Source organism: Oncorhynchus masou, unplaced genomic scaffold (assembly GCF_036934945.1).
Source record: "Oncorhynchus masou masou isolate Uvic2021 unplaced genomic scaffold, UVic_Omas_1.1 unplaced_scaffold_2295, whole genome shotgun sequence".
NCBI lineage: Eukaryota > Metazoa > Chordata > Actinopteri > Salmoniformes > Salmonidae > Oncorhynchus > Oncorhynchus masou.
Genome location: NW_027008762.1, coordinates 38,001 through 50,632, shown reverse-complemented (window position 1 = coordinate 50,632; position 12,632 = coordinate 38,001). Strand labels below are relative to the sequence as shown.

At 43.7% G+C, this 12,632-nt stretch overlaps 1 protein-coding gene across 1 annotated transcript in view; it reads left to right on the top strand.

The window, feature by feature from the left end:
• Positions 1-12,632, top strand: part of LOC135533257 (pituitary adenylate cyclase-activating polypeptide type I receptor-like) — a gene marked incomplete at its 3' end in the record, with an annotated part of 68,577 nt that overhangs the window by 17,950 nt on the left and 37,995 nt on the right. The window contains exons 4-6 of the mRNA XM_064960661.1: positions 4,829-4,939; positions 5,137-5,237; positions 8,469-8,566. Coding sequence (XP_064816733.1) covers positions 4,829-4,939; positions 5,137-5,237; positions 8,469-8,566 — 310 coding nt within the window. The remainder of the gene's footprint in view (positions 1-4,828; positions 4,940-5,136; positions 5,238-8,468; positions 8,567-12,632) is intronic.

The following is a 12,632-nucleotide window of genomic DNA, read 5'->3' as shown; positions in this document are numbered from 1 at the left end:
CAGAGTCAGATGAAACCCTTTATCTACTGACCCAGAGTCAGATGAAACCCTTTACCTACTGACCCAGAGTCAGATGGTCTCCTTTATCTACTGACCCAGAGTCAGATGAACTCGTGGAAACCACTTTTATGTCTCTGTGTCCAGTATGAAGGAAGTTGCAGGAACTAACTAATTGCTGGAGGTCTATGGGTATCTAGTAGATATGCATAGCGCTGACGCTTGTTAGCATTGAAACTACCTCTACCTTCCTTTACACAGAATCCTGAATCCTTCTTCAGATCAACACTAGTCATTCCCCTCCAGAGGGATTGCATTATCACTTGTGTTAGTGGGTGTGTTAGTGGGTGTGTGTTAGTGGGAGTGTGTTAGTGGGAGTGTTAGTGGGTGTGTGTTTATGGGTGTGTTAGTGGGTGTGTGTTAGTGGGAGTGTTAGTGGGAGTGTGTTAGTGGGAGTGTGTTAGTGGGAGTGTTAGTGGGTGTGTGTTTATGGGTGTGTTAGTGGGTGTGTGTTTATGGGTGTGTTAGTGGGTGTGTTAGTGGGTGTGTGTTTATGGGTGTGTTAGTGGGTGTGTGTTTATGGGTGTGTTAGTGGGTGTGTGTTAGTGGGTGTGTTAGTGGGAGTGTGTTAGTGGGTGTGTGTTTATGGGTGTGTTAGTGGGAGTGTGTTAGTGGGAGTGTTAGTGGGTGTGTGTTAGTGGGTGTGTTAGTGTGTGTGTGTTAGTGGGTGTGTGTTTATGGGTGTGTTAGTGGGTGTGTGTTAGTGGGTGTGTGTTAGTGGGTGTGTGTTAGTGGGTGTGTGTTAGTGGGTGTGTGTTAGTGTGTGTGTTAGTGGGAGTGTGTTAGTGGGTGTGTGTTTATGGGTGTGTGTTAGTGGGAGTGTGTTAGTGGGAGTGTTAGTGGGAGTGTTAGTGGGTGTGTTAGTGGGTGTGTGTTAGTGTGTGTGTGTTAGTGGAAGTGTGTTAGTGGGAGTGTGTTAGTGGGAGTGTGTTAGTGGGAGTGTGTTAGTGGGTGTGTGTTAGTGGGTGTGTGATAGTGTGTGTGCCTGTGTGTGTGTGTGTTAGTGGGAGTGTGTTAGTGTGTGTGTGTTAGTGGGAGTGTGTTAGTGGGAGTGTGTTAGTGGGTGTGTTTATGGGTGTGTTAGTGGGTGTGTGTTAGTGTGTGTGTTAGTGGGTGTGTTAGTGGGAGTGTGTTAGTGGGAGTGTGTTAGTGGGAGTGTGTTAGTGGGAGTGTGTTAGTGGGAGTGTGTTAGTGGGAGTGTTAGTGGGTGTGTGTTAGTGTGTGTGTTAGTGTGTGTGTTAGTGGGAGTGTGTTAGTGGGAGTGTGTTAGTGGGTTTGTGTTAGTGGGTTTGTGTTAGTGGGTGTGTGTTTGTGGGTGTGTGTTTGTGGGTGTGTGTTTGAGGGTGTGTGTTTGTGGGTGTGTGTTAGTGGAAGTGTGTTAGTGGGTGTATTAGTGTGTGTGTTAGTGGGAGTGTGTTAGTGGGAGTGTGTTAGTGGGAGTGTGTTAGTGGGAGTGTGTTAGTGGGAGTGTGTTAGTGGGTGTGTGTTAGTGCGAGTTTGAGTTTATTTTTACAGGGACAGTGCACATTAATCAACGTTTCAGTAAAAGTGCCGGTTTTAGCCAGCCGGCTAATTTTCAACCGCAGTCCCTGGGCAGGTTATTAAAAACAATTACAATATAGACAATAGCAACATAGAACAAGCAAGACATAGCAACATAGGACAAGCAAGACATAGCATACAGTTAGAGCAACATAGGACAAGCAAGACGTAGCATACAGACAGAGCAACATAGAACAAAAAGCAGCAAGACAAAATTCATAAAAGCAACAAAGTGTTTCCACACCTCACAAGCTACAGACAACATGGAAAGCGGCAACACACAGCTAGGGACCATGTTCACAAATCTGATTGACCTTTAGCCATGTCTTCAAGCATTTTGTGAAAGTGTGATATTTGGTGCAGTTATGTGTGTTTGATGGCAGTGTATTCCAGACATGGGAAGCTCTCACAGAGAATGCAGATTTACTAAAGGTGCTTTTCCTTAGGGGAACTATACAGTCACCTCTCTCATGGCAGACCTTGTGGATCTGCTGCCATATGTCTGGGTTTTCTGTTTAACAAAAATATTGAGTGGAGGGGGAGCCAGGCCATTAAGGATCTTGAATACAAGACATGCGTCGGTGTATTGCACAAGATTTTCCCAACTCAAGAGCTCATGCTTTCTAAGGATGTGACAATGATGATGGCTATTGGGCTTCCTATCAAGCACTTTGAGAGCCTGTTTGTAGACAGACTGAATAGGTTTTAATGTTGTACAGCAAGCTTGGGCCCAACTAGTCAAGCAGTATGTTAAGTGGGGAGTATCATAGAGTTGAAGTACAGTTTTGCTACCTCTGTAGTCAAACAATTTCGTATAAATCGGAAATTAGCTAGGTTGAATTTAGTTATTTGAATTACCTTTTTCACATGCTTTTTAAAAGAGAGGTTGGAATCAAGTATGATGCCAAGGTACTTAAAATCGGATACCACCTGGAGCTTCTCCCCTGACACATAGACATCTGGCTCAGTAGCATCTGTTGCCCTCTTTGTGAAAAACATGCAAACAGTTTTTTCACATTGAGATGCAAACACGAGTCACTGAGCCACTTTGTAACCTGGACCATTACAGTAGTGAGTTCTTGTGCAGCTTGTTGTTTGCTCTTTGCATGCACATATATCACTGTATCATCTGCATACATTTGAACTTCAGACCCAGTACAGACAGAAGGCAGATCATTAATGTACAGGCTGAACAGGAGGGGCCCCAGTATTGACCCTTGGGGCACGCCCACATCATAGCTACGAGTGGGCGACAGCTCATTGCTCACTCTGACACTGAGTTCTGCCTTCAAGGTATGATTTCATCCATCTCAAGGCATCAGGGGAAAAGTTGAACTTGGACAATTTTGTGATGAGAATCTCATGGTTAACAGTATCAAAAGCCTTCCTTAGGTCCAGAAACACAGCCCCAACAGCACCCCCTTTGTCCATCTTGGACTTCACATTTTCCAGAAGAAAGCAGTTGGCCGTTTCTGTGGAGTGTTTCGCTCTGAAGCCAAACTTCATGGAGTGTAATGTGAAGGGGCTGTTGTTGAGGTGGGCAATCAGTTGTTCTGCTACACACTTTTCAACAACCTTTGACACCACAGGTAGTATACTAATGGGCCTGTAGTTACTCACGTCAGCAGGGTCGCCTGATTTAAAGATGGCCGTTATTATGGCCGACTTCCATACCCTTGGAAACACACCGAGACCAATAGATGTGTTGGTGACCTTAGTAATGGGGCCAATGAGTGACTCTTTGTAGTTTTTAAGAAAGGTAGAGTCCATCCCAAACACATCTTTGGCTTTAGAGTTCTTTAGTGAGCTAATCACTTTGTTCACCTTTGACTCAGAAACCTCCCTTATGATGAAGACAGGTTGAGTGTCATTCACTAGCACTGAGCCCAAGAAACCAGTGGAGGGGTTCTGTGTCAGTGCCTGACAGAGTCAATAAAGTAGGAATTGAAGGCTATTGCTATTTCGACTGCATCCTGTGTTAGATTGTTATTCACCATGATTTCTAGTCTTTTTGCAGTGTTACTATGGTCTTTCCCTGTTAACTTTTTTAGATTCTCCCATATCAATTTAGAATTTCCCTTTGCTTCACCAATTATGTTAATAAAAAAGTTTGCCTTGGCCTGTCTGATTTCTTTCATCACCTTATTTCTCAACATGGTAAACCTACGTCTGTCATGCTCTAATTTAGATTTTAGGGCTATTTTTAGAGCATAATCTCGTTCTTTCATCAATTTCCAGATTTCTCCATTTAGCCAAGGAAGAGTGCTCTTTTGGCCAGGTTTGGATTTGATTTGCTTTAGGAAGCCATTTATTGTAGTCTGGATTGTGGATAGAAAAACCTGACTATCAGCTTCCACGTCTGTATAGGACAAGAGATCATTCCAGTTTATTCCCTTAATTGCTTTTTCAATATAGTTTAATTCACTCTTAGGTATTCTGAGTTGATCCGGCTTTCTAACAGTAGAGAGGTTAAACCTGCTCTTAGACAGCTTTCTGGCTCTAAGTGTCAGATTATGATCAGATAGCCCAGTAACCATATTGAATGATTTAGTCACTCTCTCTGGTTTATTACTGAACACCAAATCAATCTGTGTTTTAGAGCAACAAGTCACCCTGGTTGGCCCTTTAACTAGCTGTGTAAGGTCAAAGGTGTTAGTGATCCGTTTGAGGGTTTTCCTACAACACTTGTCTTCATAATTAATGTTAAAATATCCCATTAAGATGACCTCTTTCCCAAAATCACATTCCCTAAGTGTGTGTTAGTGGGAGTGTGTTAGTGGGTGTGTTAGTGGGTGTGTTAGTGTGTGTGTGTGTTAGTGTGTTGTGTGTTAGTGGGTGTGTTAGTGGGTGTGTGTTAGTGTGTGTGTTAGTGGGTGTGTGTTAGTGGGTGTGTGTTAGTGGGTGTGTTAGTGGGTGTGCTAGTGTGTGTGTGTGTTAGTGGGTGTGTTAGTGGGTGTGTGTTAGTGGGTGTGTTAGTGGGTGTGTTAGTGGGAGTGTGTTAGTGTGTGTGTGTTAGTGGGTGTGTTAGTGGGTGTGCCTGTGCGCGTGTGTTATTCACAGTGATAGTATAGACAGGTTTAATTGGTTAGCTCTGGGTCTGTCTGTCTGTCTGTCTGGCTCAGTGTGCTTCGCCCGTCTCGGGTCTTTAAAAGGTAATTGGCTTCATCCAGACCACCAGACAGAGATCCTGCTACTGTATGAGATACTGGATATACCCTGTATGTTGCAGGCTGTCCGTGGATGTGGGACGACCTGGCTTGTTGGCAGGATGCAGCCGTAGGTGAAGTGGTATCAGTCAGATGCCCTGAAGTCTTTCATGACCTCCTGAGTCCTGACGATGGTTTGTAGCATGGCTTCTACTGTACTAATGATTCAAACAGTATGGCTTGGCTTGGTTGAAGTGCTATGGTATTCAGCATTTTGTAGATTGACGTGTGTGTGTGTGTGTGTGTGTGTGTGTGTGTGTGTGTGTGTGTGTGTGTGTGTGTGTGTGTGTGTGTGTGTGTGTGTGTGTGTGTGTGTGTGTGTGTGTTTCAGAGATTGGTTGGATCAGTAGGAACTGTACAGCAGAGGGCTGGTCAGAAACATTTCCTCACTACGTTGACGCCTGTCTGTCAGACGATAACACCACCAGACCGGTAAGAACCTAGAAACGAACCTCTAGAACCTAGAACTAGATAGGTAAGAACCTAGAACCTAACCTCTAGAACATAGAACTAGACTGGTAAGAACCTAGAACCCGACCTTTAGAACATAGAACTAGACAGGTAATAACCTAGAACCTAACCTCTAGGACCTAGAACTAGACAGGTAAGAACCTAGAACTAGACAGGTAAGAACCTAGAACCTAATATCTAGAACCTAGAACCAGACAGGTTCGAACCTAGGACATAACTTCTAGAACTAGACAGGTAAGAACCTAGAACCTAACCTCTAGAACCTAGAACTAGACAGGTAAGAACCTAGAACTAGACAGGTAAGAGCCTAGAACCCAACCTCTAGAACCTAGAACTAGACAGTTAATAACCTAGAACCCAACCTCTAGAACCTAGAATTGGACAGGTAAGAACCAAGAACCTAACCTCCTAGAATCTAGAACTAGACAGGTAAGAACCTAGAACCTAACTCCTAGAACCAGACAGGTATCAACATAGAACCTCTAAAACCTAGTATATAGAACCTAGAACAGGACCTTCTTTCACAATGTATACTTCCGTTGAACAGTGCAAACAGTAGAACCATGTGCTATTCTGTCTCTTCCAGGACATATACTATGTTCTATAACAGTGTCTCTCTGTCTCTTCCAGGACATATACTATAACAGTGTCTCTCTGTCTCTTCCAGGACATATACTATAACAGTGTCTCTCTGTCTCTTCCAGGACATATACTATGTTCTATAACAGTGTCTCTCTGTCTCTTCCAGGACATATACTATAACAGTGTCTCTCTGTCTCTTCCAGGACATATACTATAACAGTGTCTCTCTGTCTCTTCCAGGACATATACTATAACAGTGTCTCTCTGTCTCTTCCAGGACATATACTATAACAGTGTCTCTCTGTCTCTTCCAGGACATATACTATAACAGTGTCTCTCTGTCTCTTCCAGGACATATACTATAACAGTGTCTCTCTGTCTCTTCCAGGACATATACTATAACAGTGTCTCTCTGTCTCTTCCAGGACATATACTATAACAGTGTCTCTCTGTCTCTTCCAGGACATATACTATGTTCTATAACAGTGTCTCTCTGTCTCTTCCAGGACATATACTATGTTCTATAACAGTGTCTCTCTGTCTCTTCCAGGACATATACTATAACAGTGTCTCTCTGTCTCTTCCAGGACATATACTATGTTCTATAACAGTGTCTCTCTGTCTCTTCCAGGACATATACTATAACAGTGTCTCTCTGTCTCTTCCAGGACATGCACTATGTTCTATAACAGTGTCTCTCTGTCTCTTCCAGGACATGCACTATGTTCTATAACAGTGTCTCTCTGTCTCTTCCAGGACATATACAATGTTCTATAACAGTGTCTCTCTGTCTCTTCCAGGACATGCACTATGTTCTATAACAGTGTCTCTCTGTCTCTTCCAGGACATATACTATAACAGTGTCTCTCTGTCTCTTCCAGGACATATACTATAACAGTGTCTCTCTGTCTCTTCCAGGACATATACTATAACAGTGTCTCTCTGTCTCTTCCAGGACATATACTATGTTCTATAACAGTGTCTCTGTCTCTTCCAGGACATATACTATAACAGTGTCTCTCTGTCTCTTCCAGGACATATACTATGTTCTATAACAGTGTCTCTCTGTCTCTTCCAGGACATATACTATAACAGTGTCTCTCTGTCTCTTCCAGGACATGCACTATGTTCTATAACAGTGTCTCTCTGTCTCTTCCAGGACATGCACTATGTTCTATAACAGTGTCTCTCTGTCTCTTCCAGGACATATACAATGTTCTATAACAGTGTCTCTCTGTCTCTTCCAGGACATGCACTATGTTCTATAACAGTGTCTCTCTGTCTCTTCCAGGACATGCACTATGTTCTATAACAGTGTCTCTCTGTCTCTTCCAGGACATATACAATGTTCTATAACAGTGTCTCTCTGTCTCTTCCAGGACATGCACTATGTTCTATAACAGTGTCTCTCTGTCTCTTCCAGGACATATACTATAACAGTGTCTCTCTGTCTCTTCCAGGACATATACTATAACAGTGTCTCTCTGTCTCTTCCAGGACATATACTATAACAGTGACTCTCTGTCTCTTCCAGGACATATACTATAACAGTGTCTCTCTGTCTCTTCCAGGACATATACTATAACAGTGTCTCTCTGTCTCTTCCAGGACATATACTATGTTCTATAACAGTGTCTCTCTGTCTCTTCCAGGACATATACTATAACAGTGTCTCTCTGTCTCTTCCAGGACATGCACTATGTTCTATAACAGTGTCTCTCTGTCTCTTCCAGGACATGCACTATGTTCTATAACAGTGTCTCTCTGTCTCTTCCAGGACATATACAATGTTCTATAACAGTGTCTCTCTGTCTCTTCCAGGACATATACTATGTTCTATAACAGTGTCTCTCTGTCTCTTCCAGGACATATACTATGTTCTATAACAGTGTCTCTCTGTCTCTTCCAGGACATATACTATAACAGTGTCTCTCTGTCTCTTCCAGGACATATACTATGTTCTATAACAGTGTCTCTCTGTCTCTTCCAGGACATATACTATAACAGTGTCTCTCTGTCTCTTCCAGGACATATACTATAACAGTGTCTCTCTGTCTCTTCCAGGACATATACTATAACAGTGTCTCTCTGTCTCTTCCAGGACATATACTATAACAGTGTCTCTCTGTCTCTTCCAGGACATATACTATAACAGTGTCTCTCTGTCTCTTCCAGGACATATACTATGTTCTATAACAGTGTCTCTCTGTCTCTTCCAGGACATATACTATGTTCTATAACAGTGTCTCTCTGTCTCTTCCAGGACATATACTATAACAGTGTCTCTCTGTCTCTTCCAGGACATATACTATAACAGTGTCTCTCTGTCTCTTCCAGGACATATACTATAACAGTGTCTCTCTGTCTCTTCCAGGACATATACTATAACAGTGTCTCTCTGTCTCTTCCAGGACATATACTATGTTCTATAACAGTGTCTCTCTGTCTCTTCCAGGACATATACTATAACAGTGTCTCTCTGTCTCTTCCAGGACATATACTATGTTCTATAACAGTGTCTCTCTGTCTCTTCCAGGACATATACTATAACAGTGTCTCTCTGTCTCTTCCAGGACATATACTATAACAGTGTCTCTCTGTCTCTTCCAGGACATGCACTATGCGTCTGTGAAAGCTCTGTACACAGCAGGATACAGCACCTCTTTGGTCTCTCTCACCACCGCCATGACTATACTCTGCAGGTTCAGGTCAGATCTGGTCTCTCACCACCGCCATGACTATACTCTGCAGGTTCAGGTTAGATCTGGTCTCTCTCACCACCGCCATGACTATACTCTGCAGGTTCAGGTCAGATCTGGTCTCTCACCACCGCCATGACTATACTCTGCAGGTTCAGGTTAGATCTGGTCTCTCACCACCGCCATGACTATACTCTGCAGGTTCAGGTTAGATCTGGTCTCTCTCACCACCGCCATGACTATACTCTGCAGGTTCAGGTTAGATCTGGTCTCTCTCACCACCGCCATGACTATACTCTGCAGGTTCAGGTTAGATCTGGTCTCTCACCACCGCCATGACTATACTCTGCAGGTTCAGGTTAGATCTGGTCTCTCTCACCACCGCCATGACTATACTCTGCAGGTTCAGGTTAGATCTGGTCTCTCTCACCACCGCCATGACTATACTCTGCAGGTTCAGATAACCGGCCAGTAGGGGGCAACGGTTTGCATCATTACCATCAAGTAGTCTTGTGGCTTGCTAGGGTGTTTTGGACAGGGATGGTGTATTTACATGTTTTTTGTCTATCCCAAACTATTTAACTTAAACACTCGGAATGAATTCCTAAACTTACCTGTCAAGTTGTTTCTGTTTTTATTTATTTTTTCAATTTGGCATTTTTTATGATTATACAAGACAGAATAGCAGGACAGAACACACAGATCCCCTACCAAATCAACCCCCCCATGCTCTAACAGAACACACAGATCCCCTACCAAATCAACCCCCTCCAACCCCTCATGCTCTAACAGAACACACAGATCCCCTACCAAATCAACCCCCCCCAACCCCTCATGCTCTAACAGAACACACAGATCCCCTACCAAATCACCCCCCCCCCATGTTCTAACAGAACACACAGATCCCCTACCAAATCAACCCCCCAACCCCTCATGCTCTAACAGAACACACAGATCCCCTACCAAATCAACCCCCCCCATGCTCTAACAGAGCCCAACCCCCATGCTCTAAAAGAGCCCCACCCCAACCCCACATGCTCTAACAGAGCCCCACCCCAATACCAGACTTAAAGCGGCATGATATACAATGAGTAATATGTTTTTATTTTTTTATTTAACCTTTATTTAACAAGTTAGGCTCGTTGAGAACAAGTTCTCATTTGCAACTGCGACCTGGCCAAAATAAAGCATAGCAGTGTGAACAGACAACAACACAGGGAGTAAACAATAAACAAGTCAATAACATAGTAAAAAAAAAAGATAATCTATATACATTGTGTGCAAAAGGCATGAGGAGGTAGACAATAAATAGACCATAGGAGTGAATAATTACAATTTAGCAGATTAACACTGGAGTGATAAATGATCAGATGTGCAGGTAGAGATACTGGTGTGCAAAAGAACAGAGAAGTAAATAAAATAAAAACAGTATGGGGATGAGGTAGGTAAATTGGGTGGGCTATATACCGATGGACTATGTACAGCTGCAGCGATCGGTTAGCTGCTCAGATAGCAGATGTTTAAAGTTGGTGAGGGAGATAAAAGTCTCCAACTTCAGAGATTGTTGCAATTCGTTCCAGTCGCAGGCAGCAGAGAACTGGAAGGAAAGGCGGCCAAATGAGGTTTTGGCTTTAGGCATAATCAGTGAGATACACCTGCTGGAGCGCATGCTACGGGTGGGTGTTGCCATCGTGACCAATGAACTTAGATAAGGCGGAGCTTTACCTAGCATAGACTTGTAGATGACCTGGAGCCAGTGGGTCTGGCGACGAACATGTAGCGAGGGCCAGCCGACTAGAGCATACAGGTCACAGTGGTGGGTAGTATAAGGTGCTTTAGTGACAAAACGTATGGCACTGTGATAAACTGCATCCAGTTTCCTGAGTAGAGTATTGGAAGCTATTTTGTAGATGACATTGCCGAAGTCGAGGATCGTTAGGATAGTCAGTTTTACAAGGGTAAGTTTGGCGGCGTGAGTGAAGGAGGCTTTGTTGCGGAATAGAAAGCCGACTCTTGATTTGATTTTCGATTGGAGATGTTTGATATGAGTCTGGAAGGAGAGTTTGCAGTCTAGCCATACACCTAGCTACTTATATATGTCCACATATTCTAGGTCGGAGCCATCCAGGGTGGTGATGCTAGTCGGGCGTGCAGGTGCAGGCAGCGAACGGTTGAAAAGCATGCATTTGGTTTTACTAGCGTTTAAGAGCAGGTGGAGGCCACGGAAGGAGTGTTGTATGGCATTGAAGCTTGTTTGGAGGTTAGATAGCACAGTGTCCAAGGGCCAGAAGTATACAGAATATACAGAATGGTGTCGTCTGTGTAGAGGTGGATCAGGGAATCGCCCGCAGCAAGAGCAACATCATTGATATAAACAGAGAAAAGAGTCGGCCCGAGAATTGAACCCTGTGGCACCCCCATAGAGACTGCCAGAGGACCGGACAACATGCCCTCCGATTTGACACACTGAACTCTGTCTGCAAAGTAGTTGGTGAACCAGGCAAGGCAGTCATTAGATAAACCGAGGCTACTGAGTCTGCCAATAAGAACATGGTGATTGACAGAGTCGAAAGCCTTGGCCAGGTCGATGAAGACGGCTGCACAGTAATGTCTCTTATCGATTGTGGTTATGATATCGTTTAGTACCTTGAGTGTGGCTGAGGTAAACCCGTGACCGGCTCGGAACCGGATTGCACAGCGGAGAAGGTACGGTGGGATTCGAGTTGGTTAGTGATCTGTTTGTTGACTTGGCTTTCGAAGACCTTAGATAGGCAAGGCAGGATGGATATAGGTCTGTAACAGTTTGGGTCCAAGGTGCCTCACCCTTTGAAGAATGGGATGACCGCGGCAGCTTTTCAATCCTTGGGCATCTCAGATGATACGAAGGAGAGGTTGAACAGGCTGGTAATAGGGGTTGCGACAATGGCGGTGGACAGTTTCAGAAGTAGAGGGTCCAGATTGTCAAGCCCAGCTGATTTGTATGGCCCCAGGTTTTGCAGCTCTTTCAGAACATCTGCTATCTGGATTTGGGTAAAGGAGAAGCTAGGGAGGCTTGGTCGAGTAGCTGGGGGGGGGCGGAGCTGTTGGCCCGAGGTTGGATTAACCAGGAGGAAGGCATGGCCAGCCGTTGAGAAATGCTTGTTGAAGTTTTTGATTATCAGGGATTTATCGGTGGTGACCGTGTTACCTAGCCTCAGTGCAGTGGGCAGCTGGGAGGAGGTGCTCTTGTTATTCAAATTAAAAAAATACAAAGATATTATAAAACAAAAAGTAATAATAAAATAATGATACAAATTATAATTTGGCGGCCAAAAAATGACTTAAATGTATAATTTGGGTTGGTTTATGAGTTATGAAAATTGAAATGTTGCATAACTTCCCTTTTCCAATGGTTTAAAGTAGGAGGAAACTGATCCTTCCACTTAAATAGTATAATAGCTGGAAGAGTAGTACATGCCAGCATGTTGCCCATAGAACTGTTTAGAGGGGCCTCCTGCGGTGCCCCTCTGAATGATGCAATAAAGGCAGAAGGTTCTATACGTCTCTCTAGTATCTTAGAAAACATCTCAAGAGTTGATATCCAAAAATTTCCAAAACATGTGTAATAAATTAGCAGCATATGCACAGAATTGACAGATTTATGGATATCAATTCTTGAGACGTTTTCTGAGACGGACATATATAGATGAAGAATGTCAGAGTATGAAGCATACTCTGACGAGTTTTGTCTGAAAGTTGTTCACCTAAGTCCTCTTCCCATTGGTTCTTGAGAGTTCAGGGAATCCAGATTGTGGAAGTTTAACAACATGCAGATCACACTCATGCCCCCTCTGATATGTTTTATTTAACTAGGCAAGTCAGTTAAGGACAAATTCTTATTTACAATGACAGCCTATCGGGGAACAGTGGGTTAACTGCCTTGCTCAGGGGCAGAACAACAGAACGACAGTGTGTTTTACCTTGTCAGCGTGGAGATTTGATCCAGCAACCTTTCAGTTACTAGCCCTACACTCAAACCACTAGGCTACATGCCGGCCCTACACTAACCACTAGGCTACCTGCCGGCCCTACACTC